Below are 17,645 nucleotides of genomic sequence, written 5' to 3' on the forward strand. Positions count from 1 at the left end.
TTTCCTTCATGGATCCACTCTACTATAGGGAGTAACAGCTATTAATAGAATAAAGGTTCTTTTTTTAAAGAAAATACCAGCAAATAGAGAAAACATAGGGAACACCTCTTTGGCAGCACATATTAGAAAATATGCTATTACAGAATAAAACACAAACAAATTATGCAAAGTAATAAAAATCCATGTGTGATTTTCTATGAAGATGATTGTGAAAATAAGTCCAGGGTTCCCACATGAAACACACAATACACACACACACACACACACATACACAACCCTTCTATTTAACTTAGAGTCACTCTGAGCCAGGATTACAATCTGGCTTATTTAAATTTATTACAGAAAACACAAAAGCAATCAAGTATTTCTCTCATCGTGCACTTTATAGAAAGTCTAATGTATGCTATGATTATTTAGATTTTTACTTTTCAACCTAATGCACAGGTGCTCTCGTGCACAGCTCCGGAATTTGTTCTCGAGAGCGCGCGTGTTGCTACAGATACCAGGGTCGTTGCTAAGAGTAACGACCGAGGGAAAAAAACTACTTCCGGGTCAAGAGAGTCCACGGGTTTCCACGTGAGTTTTTAGAGAGTACACAGTTAGTAACCCACTCATTGACTTTATATTCTGTAACACACTGTGTCGTTGTGATTAAATAGTGTCAGCGTTTGTGCTTTTGATTAGTTTGTCTTATTCATTGATTTTACCCGTTAGCTGCTGTTAGCTAGCTAGCATGCTTTAGCAAGAGAATTCCATGAATGAACTTGTCCTTCCTGAGTAATGTCGTCATTGCCCTGTTACCACACTAGGATTTGCTAACTCTACTCTTGCTAACTTGTCGAACATTACCAGTCGATGGTGTAGAGCCGCCGCCTGTCTGAACCCCGACATGTTGGGATTCATGTGGAGCTGCTGCAGTGGGACTGGGATCCTACTTGTGAACACTGGCTCTGTCCTCGCGCTCATTTTGCAGAACCCTGTTCATTTCATGTTTCACACGGACCAGGACGTGATCTGTGTTCCCAAGAAGTCTGCACAAAATTCCCCAATAGAATACCATCGAGCAGGTGCTGACTTCTTCACATGTCCCACTCTGGATTAGAACAGAACTGTTGGTCGGTTATTCCAGGATTGAACCTCTAGTTGTTGACCATGCATACAGGTTGTGTAGGTGTGACAGTGGGCTTTACATGAGCAGGTAAACAGCCAAAGCCGGAGAGGTGCAGGAATATTCCGTCTGTAACACAAAACCAAGCATCATTGAATCATGAGGCACGCACAACTAAAAATAAGATCAGCAGCACTTTCTGCAAAGCCAAGTGTGTGCATGTTTAATTTGGCTGACGTGCAGAACAATGCATGCACAACTTTTCTGTTGCATTAAAAGAGCAACTGCACCCGGTGTTGATTAATTTGCTCACCTATGTATGTTTTTATTCCTTGCAGGCTAAGCGACTAGCCCTGCAACAAGACGCCGATCAGACAGCCACACAAACGCTTGGTTAGTGCACTGTTCTGTTTGCACGTAGACCCCATTCGCAGCTGGTATCAACATCTGTCCTGAGTGATCCAGTCACTAGTGGTCAGCGCAGCGTACAGTTGTGGAGGCACCAAAATGTGTCCTGAGATCCCATCCCTCAGACCAGGCAGTCTGGGACGTTGACACATTGTTTTTCCGCTGTGTGAACGCAAATGCTTCTTGCGAACACATATGAAGAACCACCTGCTCACCTGACGTCCTCTGACCAGCTGCACTTACTGACTCCCCTCTCTCTCTTTTGTTCACTCACACAAACACAGCGACATCAGAAACATCTGTAAACTCTAATTATAATCATTTTGTCTACGGGAACACAAACGACATGTGTGATTATTTGCATACAGAGCGGGGAGATGTGAGATCTGTTCCCAATCACAGGACACACATTCCGGACGCATTTTAATATTAGGTGTGAACAGTTGAACTTAGCGCTTCCACTAGTGATTGTATCTCTCAGGACGGCTGTTAATACCAGGTCTGAACAGGGCCTTAGAAATAGATTCAATGCGCCTGGTATTGCAGTTTAAAAGGTATTATCTTACAGTAACTGTTCTCCTCTTTCAGGAAAAGCCACAGGTCTGTTGCTGTGGAGAGACAAATGGAAATGATGATTGAGGATGATAGGAGTGAGGGGAATCTTGTGAAGAAGAAGAAGAAACAGAAGAAAGGACAAGCCTCTGTGCCTGAAAACAAAAACTGCACAGTCGATGATGGGAGTCCAACAGAGGTGAAAAAAGAAAGGAAGAAAAGCAAAAAAGTTGAGACAGTGGTTATAGAAGATGAGTCGAGGGATGAAGGTGATGAAAGGAAAAATAAGAAGAGGAAAAATGTCAATGATTCTCTGAATGATGCCGGAGGTTCTGATGCCATAGAAACGGCAAAGGAAGGAGTCAAGAAGAAGAATCAGCAGCAGGTAGATGATATAAACAATGTGGAAATTGCACAGAGTTCAGGTAAAGAAGAAATGGAAAAGAAAGAAAGAAAAGAGAAGAAAGTGAAGAATAATACTGTGCAAAGTCAAGCTGAAAATGTAAAGATACAGGAAGAAAAAGAAGAACAGCAGGCTGGAAAGGAAGAAGAGCCAAAGAAAGCTAAGAAAAGAAAAAACAATATTTTGTCTGTAAACACAGAAGTGACTGAGGAGCAAAGTAAAAGAAAGAAAAAGAAAACCTCAGAGGAAGAAACGACTGTAGCAATTGATGAAGTGACTACAACGAAAAAGAAAGCTGAAGTGGGCGAGAATGAACTGAAGTTAGAAACAGCAGCAGGAGGGACTGAGGGTGAGGAGGTAATGGTGAAAAAGAAGAACAAGAACAAGGCCGAAAATGGAGTCGTAACACCTGAGATCAAAAGGAGCAAAGCCAAAAAGACAGAGACAGACAGTATGCTGGACGAGAGTGGGATTCTTTTAGAGGAAGAGAAGACAGAGCAAAAGAAAAAAGGAAAAGGTAGAAAAGCTTCTGTGGAGGTCACCGAAGTAGAAGATACAGAGCCAAAGAAAAAGAAGAGGAAAAAGGGAAGCTCAAAGGGAGAGGAAGAGTGGCCATTAATCAAATGTGAAGAAAATGAGGAGGCAGGTGACACAACAAGCAAGAAAGTCAAAAAGAAGAAGAGCTCTGCTGAGGTGACACAGACGGAGAAAGATGTTGGAGTTGAAACTGGTGCGAAGAAGAAGAAAAAGAAAAAGATCGAAGAAGTGAGTATTTGTGTGTGTGTGTGTGTTTTATCAGAGGTCCGTGACACTGCCAGGGTTAACACAGGGTCTTAAAAGTCTTAAATATATAAAAATATTATGTGCAGGTAGGACTTCATTATGTTAGTGTTCATTTAAAGGTTTCAATGTGTAAGATTTAGGTGAAAGGGCTCTATTGAAAGAAATTTAATATAAAATAATCTTGGTAATGTTTTCACTAGTGTGTTTCATCTTTAATATTTGTCATGATGGACATTTATTGATTTAATATGGTGTGAAAAAGTCTTTAATTAAACCGGCTGAAACCTGCAGGAGCCCTGTGTGCACAGGAGTGAACCGTGTGTGTTTGTGTTGCAGGCGTCCCCTCAGATGGACATGGTGTTTCTGTCAGAGAAGAGTGGAAACACTGATGAAATCAACATCAACCAGGTAAACAAGGCTTGACTGGGACAGATAATGTCGTATATAACTGGTGGCTCCGTCCAAAGGTTATTAAAATAAATCTTTCTACCACAACTATAAGACTCAACAGTTAACAAATTATATCTTGTTTTTTGATCCACTTAAAATTAACCTCCTGATTGTAGTTTCATATTTAACAAATATAGATTAAAAGAAAAAATTTAATGGATGTTTTTTTTAAATCCTCCTATTTTCTGCCAAACGACTGTACTTTGCATGAAGTGTGCTTTGGTTTGTCACAGGAGAGAAGACCGGTGATGCAGAAGGAGATTGACAAGGCCTCTCAACCAGAAAAACCAGCTAAACCATCGGTCAGTATTTGCGGGAAATGTACAGTGACATTTCCCCATAAGCCTTTCCCAGTGTTGTAGTTAATCAGAAATATGGTATTTGGGTCAAATAGCATTTAAATAACATAATTGTCAACACCACAGCAAAACATAGAAAACCACAGAGGCTGCGATTTGCAAATAATCCCAGTAAAATTTCCGAATATGAATATTTTGATGATATGTTTGATATGAGGTGAATAACTGTAACTTGCTCTTCCAGAATTCTGTTTCCAGATCCAGACGCCTGTCTTGTCACAATACAACAGTTTTCTATGCTGTAATCATAGACTGTAAATGAAGCTGCACGTCAACTCCTAAAAGTGAAGTCTAAGCACCATGAGCACCCTCTAGAGGCTGGCTGCAGTATAGGTCATCAACCCTACCTGCTCCATGATAGTGGACAGGACATGAGCCAAACTAAAAAGTCAGAGTACACGTTAAATAAAAAGGTTTCTGTCCTTTATGGTAGTTCTTATCACACTTAACTCAAGTTTGGTTTTGATTAGCTATTTGGTGCTATAAAGTTGGGTGTGAAACATGATTGACAGCTGAGATTGACTCACGATTGGTTTGTGTGTATATTGGCGGGACCTCATTACCTTAGTTCCATCCTCTGATCACGACACACTCCGGCTGCAAATGATGTCATTGTCACAAGATGGCTTCCTCCTTCATATCAGGAGGAAGTGGAAACACGTCCATCTTTATAAACAGTCTTTGGTTGTACTACTCATATCAAGGAAATTGAAGTTCATGTGTAAAATTGGTGCAGCCCCTCTCAATGCACTTACTATGATTTTTAATTACCATGACAACTAGCGTCTAATACCTAATGTTGGTGTTCCTCAGGGTTTGGGTCAGTGGAGCACCGCACGGTTCGATAGCTCTGACCAGCAGCAGAAGTTCCTCCGTCTGATGGGCGGCTTCAAAAAGGGCTTCCAACCTGCTGCGGCGAGCACTGGTGGAGCAAATTTGGCGATGGGGCAAGACGCACAGCAGCAGCTGCAACAAGGGCTTCTGGGAGAGTTTGAGCGTGCTCACACGCGCAGAATGGACTTCAGTAACAAAGGGGCAGGGCTTGGGTTTTCTGCACCGTCCAATAAGAAGTTCTCTATTGACATCAATACAAGTCGATCGATTCGCTTTGATGATTAATATAAGTGTGATCAAAAGTTATTTTTTTGCATGTTTACTTTTATTTATGAATCATACTTTGCTTTCTGCTAAGGTCGACTGGAGAACCTTTTAACTTGTGTAGATGTGATTATCAGCCATTGAGAATCACAAGACAAAATGCCATTTGTACATGCTGTATATTAAACCTCCCTGAGGAACTGGACTGTTATTACATATGAGATAAGAACCAGTTTTAGTGTATTGCAATGTCAAATCTCAGTTTACACTGTGATGGTGAAAAATGTCGATCTTGTAATTTCAGATTTTATATTCGTCTAAATTTGACAAATTATTTTGGTAATGGCAAAAGTGACTACAATCTGCAGATGACACATTGATTTTACCTGTTACATTTAATAGTTCGGCATTTTATTTTCACAGGAGGTGACAAATGTGGCAATATTAAATCATGCGTAGGGAGAAATGCTTGTTTTTGTCGGTCGAGTAGATGTAAGGATCTGTTTACAAACTACTGAGGAAATCACTTAGTTTCATATTGAGTGCAAAATGAACTCACTTAAACCATTCTGTATTAAAAAAAAAACTTGCTTTCATTGTTTCATTTTATTCCAGTCTTGCACATGACATCTGCTGTAGAGTGAGGAGAGAATAAAGAAAAGTTCACTTTACGTCAGAGATAATATGGAGACATTTCTCTTCGCTTGTGGGCTCAGAATGATTCAGTTTCAATTATGTGCTGGAAAAGAAAAATATTTGACCATCATATGTTGTACTTCAGTATTCAGTGCATGGTAGCTGAGCTGTGTTCCAAGTCAGTTTCAACATTAAGCTCTAAATCCCATTCACTTTCCCTTTAAAACTGTTGTGTGGACATTAGTCAACATGTTGTAACTGGAAAAGCTGAGGTTTATGAAAAATTGGCCTCAGGAGATAGACTTCTTTATAGACAAGGTATTTAAGAAAGTCAAGTCAGCCACAGATGCAGAAAGCTTCAAAGTGCAGTGCTCACTACGCAGCTTATTTTTATCAGAGCCTCCTCGTTTCAGACCAAATGCAGCCACTGCCCTTTGTAATGACCTCTGGTTAGAGAGTATGTATTTTAATCTTTGCCTTCAGGTGTAATCTGATTCTTGCCCTAACCAAGTCTTACAGTTACCAAGCAACACAGTTCATCTTTTAGCTGACCTGATCTAAGTATAATTTCAAAGCTTTTAGCTTCTCAACATATTGGTCACATAGAAAAGTTTGGTCTGATGCTGCTTCAGTGTTTCTAAGCTGGTACAATCCACTGATAACACAATGTGCACAGGGAAAGCTGTAAAAAACAAAAACAAAAAAAACACTTAAGAAAGACTTGACACCAGAAGTAGCCACCAAGTTGCACGTTGTTTAGTCTCTCAGAAAACACCTAGAACAGAGTTGAGAGGCCACTTGACAACAGTGACTGGAGTATGGCGGGGGGAAGCTGTGTGTTCCTTGTGGAGGAGAGACGTTTCAGGACTCTCATGCCTGTAGATACTCCGGCTGCACTCGTGCCACTTTGCGGAACTCTTTGGTGTGCGTCCGCGGGCACTGCATCTCGCACCAGCTGATGGGAACCATCTGGGCACCTGGGTAACAAAAGAAGATGTGACAGAAATGTGATAAAATATTACAGAAGCATGTTGCATTCATTGAAAACACATTTCAAAGGATTAAAATAATAACAGATTAATGAATAGTTTGTATTTGAAATTTGGTGAGAAAAAATGTAAATGAAAGTGAAAAATAATATTTATATTTTTGTCCCCAAAAGGTGCTGAAAGGGAGTTTTAACACAGCTCTAAGGGGTTCAGCCTTGTGAAATATGTACGAAGGCTTCTTACGTCACCTCTTACTGTCAATACAGCAGAGCTACATAACTTCTGTCAGATGTATATACTGTAAGAGGTGCACACACACGACTGACTCCAAGGAGTACAAATTGTATTGCTGCTGATGCCTCACGTTTTTCTCTGAGATTGTGAACCTCACAGTCTGAACACCTCACACTTACAGCAGGCACTCATCATGCTGTAAATACTTTGTGATTGAGTAGATGTATGTGTTTCACCACTTCTGCTCTCAGAAGAAAAACAACATTAACCCTACATCATGTCTCCTTCACTTTGCTTTTTTAAATTATTTAATGCCTGGATCACTACATTTGAGCTATGGTAAGTACTTGAAAAACAGCTCTTACAATGAAAATGTTCAAATGACAATAGCTGTCTGCAAAATACTAACCATTTTCTCTTTGGCTACATTGACACTAACTTTTGCACCACCTTGTGTTCGAACCGGATACTACAGTATTCGTACTACAGAGTTCCCCTAAAAATGTCTCTGAAGTTTCCTCCTTAAAACATTGCAACATTTAAGCATGTCTGAAATGAAATGAGACAGAAGCAAACATTTTAAAATTAAATATCAAGTTTTACCTGCTTCACTGTGTGCCACCACGACTCCCAGCTCATTCTCAGCAGTTGTCAACAGGTAGTTCGACTGAACATCACCCAAAGAAATCTGACATCACATGTTAAGGGTCAAAATCAAATAAAAATCTATGTACACATGTCCAAACCGAAGATGGTGAAGCAAACCTATCGTTATTAGAGGTGACACTTTTCTTTGAATTCACTTATAGTGAAGAAATGCAGTGGAGTTTGGGTTTAAACTAAACTGAAAATGCGCATCTGTCCTGAAACCACTTTTAATAAAAAAACACTTCCAGAAATCAGTTTGTGAGACTTCTTTTGATGTGATTTTGTTGACTGTACGTGAGTCATTCCAGGAACATCAACAATAAAAATTAATAGAGGGTCAAGCAAAGATCCAAAGCAAAGAGAATAAATGCTCTTTTCTCATGTCAACTAACGAATAAATTACATAACAAAGCTTTTTGAAAAATGAGCATCTTAAAATAAAGTGGTCAACTTGAGAAAATGTTTTAATGTTAACTGTTTTTGCAGTCTACCTTTTTCTTTCTAGAGCACGCTGTTTGAAGTTACTTTCCTCTGACTCACTTCGTCTGTCTGGGTCTGTGCACCGACTCCACTCAGAATGGTCATCGGAATTCACAGTTTTTGATTGGCTGGGTGGCATTATGTGAGATCATTTACATTGCATGCAATTGGTCTCCGAGATTCCTCGGCTGCTACACTAGTGGCCTAAAGGCTAGAAAAGCTCTGTCATAGGACGGCGTCTGGACCCAGACCACAGGTTGCTGATTAATGACCCCTACAATAGAGGCTGATGCCTGAGCTGAATAGTTGTCATAGCTTATGAGCAGTGTTTTTGGGGCAGGTGAAGGATACCACTTTTGCCAGGACGATGTCACCAGGTCTGAAGCTTTTGTATGTCTCCACCTGCAGAAGTAAAGAGAAGGATTTATGCCAAGCTTCTCATTTCACTTTCAGAAATAAACTGGAGCTGCAGGGACAGCTGATGTCAAGCTTTTCGAATCCATTCATTCAAACCCACCTTGTCCTTCTCTGTTGCACGCACATCTTCTTTTCTGCAGAGTCAGAGAGAGAGAGCTCAGTTGGCATAAGCCAGTCCAACACTTTTGGGTTTTAAGCATAACTTTTACTAAGGTCCAGGCAGGACACAAGTTAACACAAGTCAAGAACTATTAACAACCACATCAACTGCAGTACAACAAGCAAGTTTAATGCAAAGAATAAAGAGCATTGAATTAAAATTATTGTACAAATATACGAAACAATTTCGCTCTTGAAGAATTAAGACCGTACACCACGGCTGCTCTATGAAATCACTTTTAGGTTACGTACCTGATAGTCCCTCTGAAGCGATCTTTGAGCGGCGTGGAGCCTACATAGAGGATCTGGACCTTGGCGAACCGGGGGTTGATGCTGGTCACCTGTGTGATCAAACGCAGATGCTCAAGACAAACCACCTCTCTGATCAAAGACATCAATATCACCTTAACAGGTCAAACATGAGACGACGTTATTTGCTTCCACTGCATACCTTACAGGTGACTATTGCTCCTACATCTGGCAGCAGTTGTGCTTCTGTTTCCCTCACCACTGAGATCACAGGTAACTAGAAGATGACATAAATCACATGCATGAATGAAAACCGGTCACACAAAATCCGTTTCAACACCGCAGCTCAAAATAGCCTGAAGAAGGGACCACAAAATATGGATAATATTTCATCACAGGCTCCGAACAAACCCTTTTCCCTTCGGTCACATTCACAAAGGTTGTGCAATAACTTTACATGGACACTCCCACATCGTATGCCCGACAGCTTCTGCAGCTTTCACCTCTTCTCTCCAGCCCACACCAGCCACACCCCTCACCTGCCCTCCCTCGTTTTTCCTGAGCACGTAGCCTGCTAGTGAGGAGTAAATGTAGCCGTGCCGCTGATATACTCCTGTGCCTGGAGAACAGTCTTCTATGCTGCATAGTTTGTCACCTGTGGACAAAGGAGAAGAGGAAGACAGAGGTGGTGTCAGTACAGGACACACTACATCAATCAATATAGCACCTTTTCTCACAGGTTAGTGCAGTTCAAAGTACTTCATAAACAAAAAGGGAATAAAAACATAAAAATAATATACACAGACTGGTAAAATTGAATAATATTTACAACATAGATGCATGAAACAAGTGAACTAGAGTGGCACTCAGTAGAGAGCACACAGTGCCAATCAGTCCCCTTAAATTCAATCACACTGCATCAAATTTCCCACACTTATAGAAATCAGTCCCCTAACTATGCCTGATTCTTTCATAAGGATCCATGATTTATTCTCTGGATATCTGTGAAAATGTTATAGAAAGCGAAACAATTAATTCCTGGAGCTGCCCCCTGACTGGAGCCGCACCAAGATTTATTGGATTCTCCCTTGACTCATACCACATCCTTTCACCAAGATCAGTGGTCCAGTATTTTTGTTTAATACTGCCAACTAACAAACAAACAAACAGTAACAAAAAACATGTAATCTCTACAAACCACACTTTAGTTTGGTGCACAAACATAAAACAAAAAAGCACGCTATACATATTTAAAGGGAGGACAAATAGGGACATCAAATAATACACTTCTGTGAGGAAAAACTAATATTTATAGGGAGATTGAGAGACTATTAGTTTATTTTTGACCATCATCAGCTCACTGAAATGATGGATTCATGTCAGGATCGGCCTCCACAGAGGAAACCCTGGATGTATCTGCATGTACACTCACTTTAATTATCATTAGAGATGCTGACCGGTTCGCTTCCCCCACTTTGCACATTAGGATCAAGAGCAACAACTGTCCAGACCCACACAAACACACTTGTGAATGCTCCGGTGGGTAACACTTGTGTTTACATTCACTACTACTACTGCTACTACACAATAATATAAAACAAGGTGTGTGAGGGAAAACAAGTGAGAGAAGGAATGCTGCTGCCCTGCCCCAGGCGATGGGCAGGGCTGCAGGATGAAACCTACCGTGGAAAGTAAAAGGTGAACACATCCCTTCACCGTTAAATAATTATAAACCTGAAGTAATAACCCAGAAACACACACACATATATCTATATGTTTACCCCCACGTTCAACCACAGAGAAGTTAAACAGGGACGTTCGAGCCGCTTGGGGCTAAAGCTCATCTCACACATGGCAGCTGGAAACGATTCACGTGGTTTAAACTGCAGCAGAATTAGGTTTAACACAACTTCCGCAGAACACAGCGACGACTACAAGCAGCCAGCAAGAGCCGAACATACCGAGAGAAGTCTAAAGTGAAGTGTAAGTACATCCTGTGTGCTGCTAAAGCTAAAGTTAGCGGAGCTCACCTGGTACACACAGCTTCATGGGCGACATGTTTTCGCGAAGAGCAGCCTGTCCGCTGATTGGCTGAGGCGTAGGGCTCGAGTAGATCCTGATTGGCTGTTCCCACGCTGAAAGGAAGCGATGACGGCTCGGTCCGCCATGTTGGGAGAGGCACACACGAGGTCACATGGTACACAACATGCAACTCCCAACTTTTATTTGGTTTTGTTTCATTCATTGTTATTTATTAATTAACTTAATGTTTTCTATGTGTTTTATTTATATTATCTAAATATCGCCCTTTCATCTGACTATATTTATATTGTCCCTGATTATACCTATATTCTCTCCGTCAGAGTTTTGTATGTGTATATCATTTTTCTGTATATTTCAAAAAAGAAAGAATGAAAATATGCTACATGTAACTCCTATTTTATAATATTTATTTGATTTTGTTTCCTTCATTGTTATTTATCATTTTATTTTCACGTTTTTATTGTTTAAATATTTGTACTAATATCAGTTTTATCTGTTTGACTATATTTATATTGTCCCTGACTATGCGTGTGTGCTTTCTGTGTGTTTCAATAAGGTAATAATATATATATTTTTATAAATGTAGGTCCTAATTTCTTGCAGGTGTTAAGCTGGAGCCAGTCCTAGCTCATATTGGGCAAGAGGCGGGGTAAACCCTGTCCAGGTCACCAGCGTTAAAACTAATATAGTTACTAGTATTTTCAAGAGTGGACAGCTATGCTGAAAAAATATCGGACACTGAATTCATCACATTATGGCTCACAACATTTATTCTTTTTCGCACAATGCCACAACAAACAAAATTCAGCAGTGCAGAGCACATCAACTTGCCCCTTTGACAACAGCCAGTGTTACTTTATATGTTAAACTGTTCCCATTGAGTTTCACCTACACAGGTCATACATTAGGAAGGAATTCTTGGGATGACTGTGCAAGGTTAGTAACTTAGCTCCTATTCGCTGGTCCCTATTTGCAATTTTTGGTCAGTGCTTAAACCATATAACGTGTGATACTCATAGCCTAATGATGAAATGTGTGTTTCAGAATGTCAAAAGATAAAGACCAATCAAACCAATCATCAGATTTCTGTTCAATAAAGTGCACATTGTGTCTATGCGAGTCTGAGATGACACACACAGTAAATGACCTTGTTTTAACTTGATAACTAAACAGCACATCATTGAACTGTACTCTAATCCCCCGGAGAAAGGATGAGTCTATTTCTTGGCTTTGCCCTGAGCAGCCACAGCCGCCATGGCCTTCTTGACCGTCTCCTCGTCTCCCAGGAATTGCATGGGTCCTGTAGGCTTCAGGTTCTTGTCCAGCTCATAGACAATGGGGATGCCTGTAGGCAAGTTCAGCTCCATGATTGCCTCCTCCGACATCCCTGGGAAGCAACAACAGGATATTCTGAGTTTACAATCCATCCATGCGCGAATGCTAAATACTTTTCATGCATCTACAGATTGAAGCAAAAGGAATTGAGGTGTCGACCGCTGTTGCTAGCTAGGTATGATGGCACCGTGAAACACGCCCACAAAGCTCAATTAATTTCATACAAACATCACAGGATCATGTTTTAAACTATCCAACATCAAGCCCACTTTTACAGTTATTCCTTTAAGCATTATTCTACAGTCACACTCCATTTCCCTTTACCCTCCAGCTGTAAAGCTTCAGTCACATCACTCCCCTGCTCAGTGAATGTTTTTGTCTCCTGTGGAGCTAGTCAACATCCATGCTACTATGTTTTCATTTGAAAATGCATCCACTCTGATACGGATAGGCCTTGCGTCCACACTATTCTGGGGTTTTAGAGATGCTAAAATGGAGACATTTGGAAATGTTGCTGGCCCCATTTTAGTTTGAAACTCTGGGGTAGCATTTAATTTAGATGGGCAGAAATTTTGATGTTTGGAAACAGTGACTCAGGGGCCGCATTCCTTCGGAGGATGTTGTCTACCTGGCCTGTGAAGACCACCTCCTTCGTGGGCTGCGTAGACCGACCATGGCTGAACCATAATGAGAGAGTCTGGTGCACAGAGGATCTCTGTAATCATCGTCACCAGCTAGTCCCGCCCTTATTAAAAAAAAGCTGAAGTTGGACACGCCAAGAATGTTTTGATACACCGGCACACACAAGTCCAGTTCAAGCATCCATATTTGGGTGTGATTTCCTGGCCAGATCGGGTAAACTCACTGGGCAGATTTCATCTTTGTTCAACTTAAATTCTGCCAAAGGGCAAAATCAGCCAACAGAAAGAGTAGTATTGAAATGGAAAAGTCATTATTGTTGTACCGTATCATCATTTGCAGACTATGATTGCTCTGCTAATTGTTTATTTATGAATCCACATCACATCCTTTTGCAGGGCTGAGTATCAGCCAATTATACTGGATAATGCATTAATGTAACTAAATCAACCCTTGAACCTGCATAAAAGTAGCTAGATCTGCATTAGAATCAATAGTTTTGTATAAAGAAACGTTGGTTTATATGAGACTGTCAGATATGAAATACTAACAAGTATAAGTCACCGACAGCGATAAGAAAAAAATCAATCAGTGAGGGTCACAAACTTGTGCCTGCCCCAGGTGAAGCAAAGATACTGTGTTTTGTAAAAATGCATTAAATAAATGCAGTATTGAGTAATACTAAGGTTATCAATCACTGCCAATTTTCCAATTTGAGTTTTAAAAAGGGGATGAACACGTCTCCGCTCTCTTACCCTCGAGATGCTTGACGATGCCTCTGAGACTGTTGCCGTGGGCAGCAATCAGCACCCTCTTTCCGTCTTTGATCTGCGGAACGATCTCATCGTTCCAGAAAGGCAACGCCCGGGCGATGGTGTCCTTCAGACTCTCACAGGAGGGAAGCTGGTCCTCCGTTAGGTCGGAGTAACGACGGTCCTACAACAGAAGACAGAGTTAATGTTGAAGCATTATGTAACTGGGCCTACACTGATGTAATTAAGATGTCTGCATTTGTTACGAGGGAAAGACACAATGTTTCACTGTGTGTCACCTTGCTTATGGCCTGATAGAAGTCATGCTCCTCCTCCATAGCAGGGGGAGGGGTGTCAAAAGAGCGCCTCCAGATCTTGACCTGAGCTTCTCCATGTTTGGCTGCTGTTTCAGCCTTGTTTAGCCCCGTCAGGCCACCGTAGTGGCGCTCATTGAGACGCCAGGTCCGGTTGACGGGCAGCCACATCTGGTCGATGCTGTCCAGGACAAACCACAGGGTGCGGATGGCCCTCTTCAGAACAGAGGTGTAGCAAATATCAAATTCATAGCCAGCATCTGTGGCGAATCAGGGAGAGGACATGAAAAAGATGGTATATTATTAGCATTTTAGACAAAGGGTGAGAGTTAACTAATATAAACATCAAATTTATTTTTGTTGCAAAGAGGAAAGAGTTAGAGTTAGCTTAAATTACTACTAGCTTTTTTGTCCTGATTTTACTTTAGCCTGATTCTGTCTAATAATTCTGTTCATGTCCAAGGTTTAGTTATTTATTTCTAAATTATTATTATTTTACTGTTTTTCTCATCATTACACTTCTTATCCTTTTAATTCATACTTGCATTATTTTCCTTTGCCATAATTACAAAGCACTTTAGCTCAACTCCTGTTGTTTTTGATCTGCTATATGAATAAATATGACTTGATATAACTCATTAATCAATCAAATTGTATAGCCCATATTCACGAATCACAATTTGTCTCATAGGGCTTAACAAGGTGCAACATCCTCTGTTCTTAACCCTCAACAAGGGTAAGGAAAAACGTAGAAACCTCAGAGAGAGCCACATGTGAGTGATCCCTCTCCCAGGACAATGCAATAGATGCCACGACGTGTTGCGGAACACATCAACAACAATAACTGTATTTACAAGATAATGGAGAAGTGTGTTAATGTTTATAGTATTTGTACATAAGATAATGTCTGATAGAAATGAAGGGAGCAGCAAAAACAACTGAAATGGAGGAGTTGTTGCCAGTACCGGTAGAATATGTGAGTAGGGAATCCAAAGACAAATCGAGCCCGTTCTGTATAAAATGAGGATGGTTATTCTGGGCTCGGGAGTAAACAGGCCCAGCAGGGGGACAGAGATCTGTGCCAGACTGACAGATGTCTCATCAGGCTTTTTGCAGCATCTACATTCTCCCGGAAATACGTGACAACAGCAGTAGTTTTATTTCAAATACTAACAGAAGTCCATTATGGCAGGACAAGCACAATGACAGATCCCATGCTCACTCTCTGTCCCTGCAGCTGCTTCTCTTGTGTCGCAGTGGCCCTCCTCTACCTGTTTCCTCACCCTGCTCAGTTGCATAAGCACCAGACTCGCAGCAGCTTAAATCCAAACACCGAGTGAACGCCCGATTAGGCCCCGGGATGTGTGATCTGTTTCGGCTCTACCTTTCAGAGCCTGTCCTCCTCTCTTGGCCTCATGCTCTCCGGTCTCACTCAGATCCGCGTCGAACCAGCCACAGAAGCGGTTCTCCTGGTTCCAGCAGCTCTCTCCGTGGCGGATCAGGACCAGCTTGTACACGGCCATCCTCACACCGATGTCCTCTGCGGTGGATTTCCGGAGACGTTGGGGTGAGAGACTCTTCCTGCAATGCGTCAGCGACGTCCGCAGATTTGACCTGACTCCGCGGGCACAGCACAGACAGGCACGGAGACGCGGGCGCAGTGTACTGGATGATCTGATACTCTCGGTGGCTTTGTGGAGTTGACTGATTCTGGTTGAACTTGACAGATCTCGCGACCCGAGCGCTCTTCTTCCTGCTGTTTTCAGCCAATGAGAGGGCGAGCTGTGCGCGCCGGGAGGAGGAGGCAGGAGGATGCGCACTGGCTCACGTCCACCAACACCGTGCGTCATGCACACTGACTACTTTTACATTATATGTTGTTTAAATCTAATCTTAGTGTGACATTTGACTGTAAAAATGTTATTACACGTTTTAAAGATGGGGTTAACTCTAACATTGTTATTTACCTAATGATTCTATATGGTAAATTCCACACCAATAATAATAATAATAATAATTACTACACCTACTACTTCAGAAAACACATACAGTGCAAATATGAAGTTAATCGATTCAATGCAAGACAACTGATGAAATAAAGCAATAAAACAAACATAAGCCTGGTTAAAAGCAATATCATAATATTAACAACAATTATACAATTAAGCAATAAAACAAACAAAAATCAAAGCTATTTCATAAAAACGCACAAATAGTCGTAATTTTATAGGGGTTCTTTGTGAATTTAAAGAATATATATAAATACATATATATACTTCAACAGTATTCTAACCAGACTTTTCTCAGATGAAATGTTGTATATTCACAGAGCTTCATGTCACCACCCCTGATCCTCGACCTTCCGGTGAAGACAGGAGTTATCAGTTGGTTATTCAGCATTTTAAGAGGGAAACATGTGTAAGGAGTCCCTGAAACTAAAACTCAAATAGGACTGATATACTTACATATATTTGATATAAAGGGAATTTTTTTGGCAGTCAGGAAAGGGACAGGAAGGGAGAGAGATGACTTAAACATGTGACCAATGTCTTAACCACAAGGCAATGTCCTGCATTTTTTTTAACTTTATGTGCACTTCTGATATCTCTATTGATCGCCAGGGTGAAATGAATCGGCTGTTGGGAGAAGTTTGTTTTCAGGACTTTCGGCCAGATGGTTATCTCAGGTCCTTACGGAACAAAACAGACCGAGACAATCTATGATTTTTCTTATGTTTCATTACTCATTCAAAATTCAAAATAAATATAAATAAATAATTAAAGCCCTCAAAAAGCCAATTCATTTGCCTGAAATTTTTTTTAAATAATGATTATTATTATAATAATAATAATAATAAATAAATATAAAATAATAATTAAAAAAAAAAAATAATAATAATAATAATAATTGACAGAATCAGTGAGCAGCAATTCATTTGGTGCATTCACCAGAGTTAAAATTTCAGGCTTTCAGCATCTGTTTAAATTGCAAATTGTTCATTTAGACACCATTCATTATCATAGAAAATGAAAAATACAACTTTGTAGATAACATAACCCTCCAAATGAGATGTGCTGAAGAGCAGTAGTATTAAAAATAGCTCTCATTACATAACTTCAGAATCCTTGATGGCTTCTATTGGTGTAAAAATAGAAATTACATCAGTTAATGGGAGTCAGTACCATTCCCTGAAACTATGCAGCTGATTATTTGCTCATCAGGCCAAGTTACTCCAATGTCCACAGAGTTGGAGCAGCACATCCGAGGTACTTCAGTCCTGGTTAAAATGCTTCCAGACCTGGTAAAATGCTCCATTCTCAGCAGGACGTTGAGGTTTCTCTGCTGTGTTACAACTGGAATTATAGACGACAGGCTCCTTTAATGCAGCAAGGAACAAAAAAGGTTTTGTTTTGCGGCTCTTAGCAGTCTGAGGTGAACCGAGGTAGTCCTCCTTCATTCAAAAGAATAAAAACTCACAATCAAAAAACCTGAGTAGTGAATCCTACGCAGGGAATAACTCCATTGCCCAGGCTGGCGTCACGTTTTGTGTGGTTTATTTTGACATTTTCGCAAACAAACAAACGGAAAG

The 17,645-nt window shown here is 40.7% G+C and overlaps 3 protein-coding genes across 4 annotated transcripts; 1 reads left to right on the forward strand and 2 right to left on the reverse strand.

The window, feature by feature from the left end:
- The first annotated feature begins 115 nt into the window (after nucleotides 1-115).
- On the forward strand, nucleotides 116-5,755 carry knop1 (lysine-rich nucleolar protein 1). 2 transcript variants are annotated; one of them, XM_035171614.2, is made up of 6 exons: nucleotides 489-576; nucleotides 1,447-1,501; nucleotides 2,105-3,236; nucleotides 3,591-3,662; nucleotides 3,938-4,006; nucleotides 4,877-5,755. In XM_035171614.2, exons 3-6 carry the CDS (start codon nucleotides 2,139-2,141, stop codon nucleotides 5,180-5,182), a joined length of 1,545 nt encoding a protein of 514 aa, XP_035027505.2. In that variant the 5' UTR covers nucleotides 489-576; nucleotides 1,447-1,501; nucleotides 2,105-2,138; the 3' UTR covers nucleotides 5,183-5,755. The 2 variants fall into 2 exon arrangements, with proteins under 2 accessions (XP_035027515.2, XP_035027505.2); XM_035171624.2 differs by lacking the exon at nucleotides 1,447-1,501 and having other exon boundaries at nucleotides 116-576.
- exosc1 (exosome component 1) lies at nucleotides 5,753-11,096 on the reverse strand. The gene is made up of 8 exons (XM_035171898.2): nucleotides 11,004-11,096; nucleotides 9,513-9,628; nucleotides 9,176-9,250; nucleotides 8,977-9,065; nucleotides 8,666-8,699; nucleotides 8,500-8,550; nucleotides 7,624-7,708; nucleotides 5,753-6,774 (listed from the first exon to the last, which is right to left on the reverse strand). Exons 1-8 carry the CDS (start codon nucleotides 11,029-11,031, stop codon nucleotides 6,668-6,670), a joined length of 585 nt encoding a protein of 194 aa, XP_035027789.1. The 5' UTR covers nucleotides 11,032-11,096; the 3' UTR covers nucleotides 5,753-6,667.
- A 672-nt stretch (nucleotides 11,097-11,768) lies between these two features.
- Nucleotides 11,769-15,838, reverse strand: pgam1b (phosphoglycerate mutase 1b). The gene is made up of 4 exons (XM_035171731.2): nucleotides 15,441-15,838; nucleotides 14,042-14,316; nucleotides 13,746-13,926; nucleotides 11,769-12,403 (listed from the first exon to the last, which is right to left on the reverse strand). The coding sequence occupies exons 1-4, from the start codon at nucleotides 15,577-15,579 to the stop codon at nucleotides 12,234-12,236; spliced, it is 765 nt and encodes a 254-aa protein (XP_035027622.1). The 5' UTR covers nucleotides 15,580-15,838; the 3' UTR covers nucleotides 11,769-12,233.
- Nucleotides 15,839-17,645: the final 1,807 nt, after the last annotated feature.

This window comes from Hippoglossus stenolepis, chromosome 2 (genome assembly GCF_022539355.2).
Source record: "Hippoglossus stenolepis isolate QCI-W04-F060 chromosome 2, HSTE1.2, whole genome shotgun sequence".
Lineage (NCBI taxonomy): Eukaryota > Metazoa > Chordata > Actinopteri > Pleuronectiformes > Pleuronectidae > Hippoglossus > Hippoglossus stenolepis.

Bases quoted from the DNA above. Each gene is read 5' to 3' on its own strand.
- knop1 (XM_035171624.2), top strand. From the start codon at position 437: ATGCACAGGTGCTCTCGTGCACAGCTCCGGAATTTGTTCTCGAGAGCG. The intron at 3,237-3,590 runs GTGAGTATTTGT...TTTGTGTTGCAG, and splicing joins AAAAGAAAAAGATCGAAGAA to GCGTCCCCTCAGATGGACAT. The intron at 4,007-4,876 runs GTCAGTATTTGC...GGTGTTCCTCAG, and splicing joins AAAAACCAGCTAAACCATCG to GGTTTGGGTCAGTGGAGCAC.
- exosc1 (XM_035171898.2), bottom strand. From the start codon at position 11,031: ATGTCGCCCATGAAGCTGTGTGTACCAG. The intron at 8,551-8,665 runs GTGGGTTTGAAT...TTACTTCTGCAG, and splicing joins GTGCAACAGAGAAGGACAAG to GTGGAGACATACAAAAGCTT. The intron at 6,775-7,623 runs GTAAAACTTGAT...TTTGTTACCCAG, and splicing joins GGTGGCACACAGTGAAGCAG to GTGCCCAGATGGTTCCCATC.
- pgam1b (XM_035171731.2), bottom strand. From the start codon at position 15,579: ATGGCCGTGTACAAGCTGGTCCTGATCCGCCACGGAGAGAGCTGCTGG. The intron at 14,317-15,440 runs GTAGAGCCGAAA...GATTCGCCACAG, and splicing joins AGGAGGACAGGCTCTGAAAG to ATGCTGGCTATGAATTTGAT. The intron at 12,404-13,745 runs GTAAGAGAGCGG...GTTGCTTCCCAG, and splicing joins CATCGTCAAGCATCTCGAGG to GGATGTCGGAGGAGGCAATC.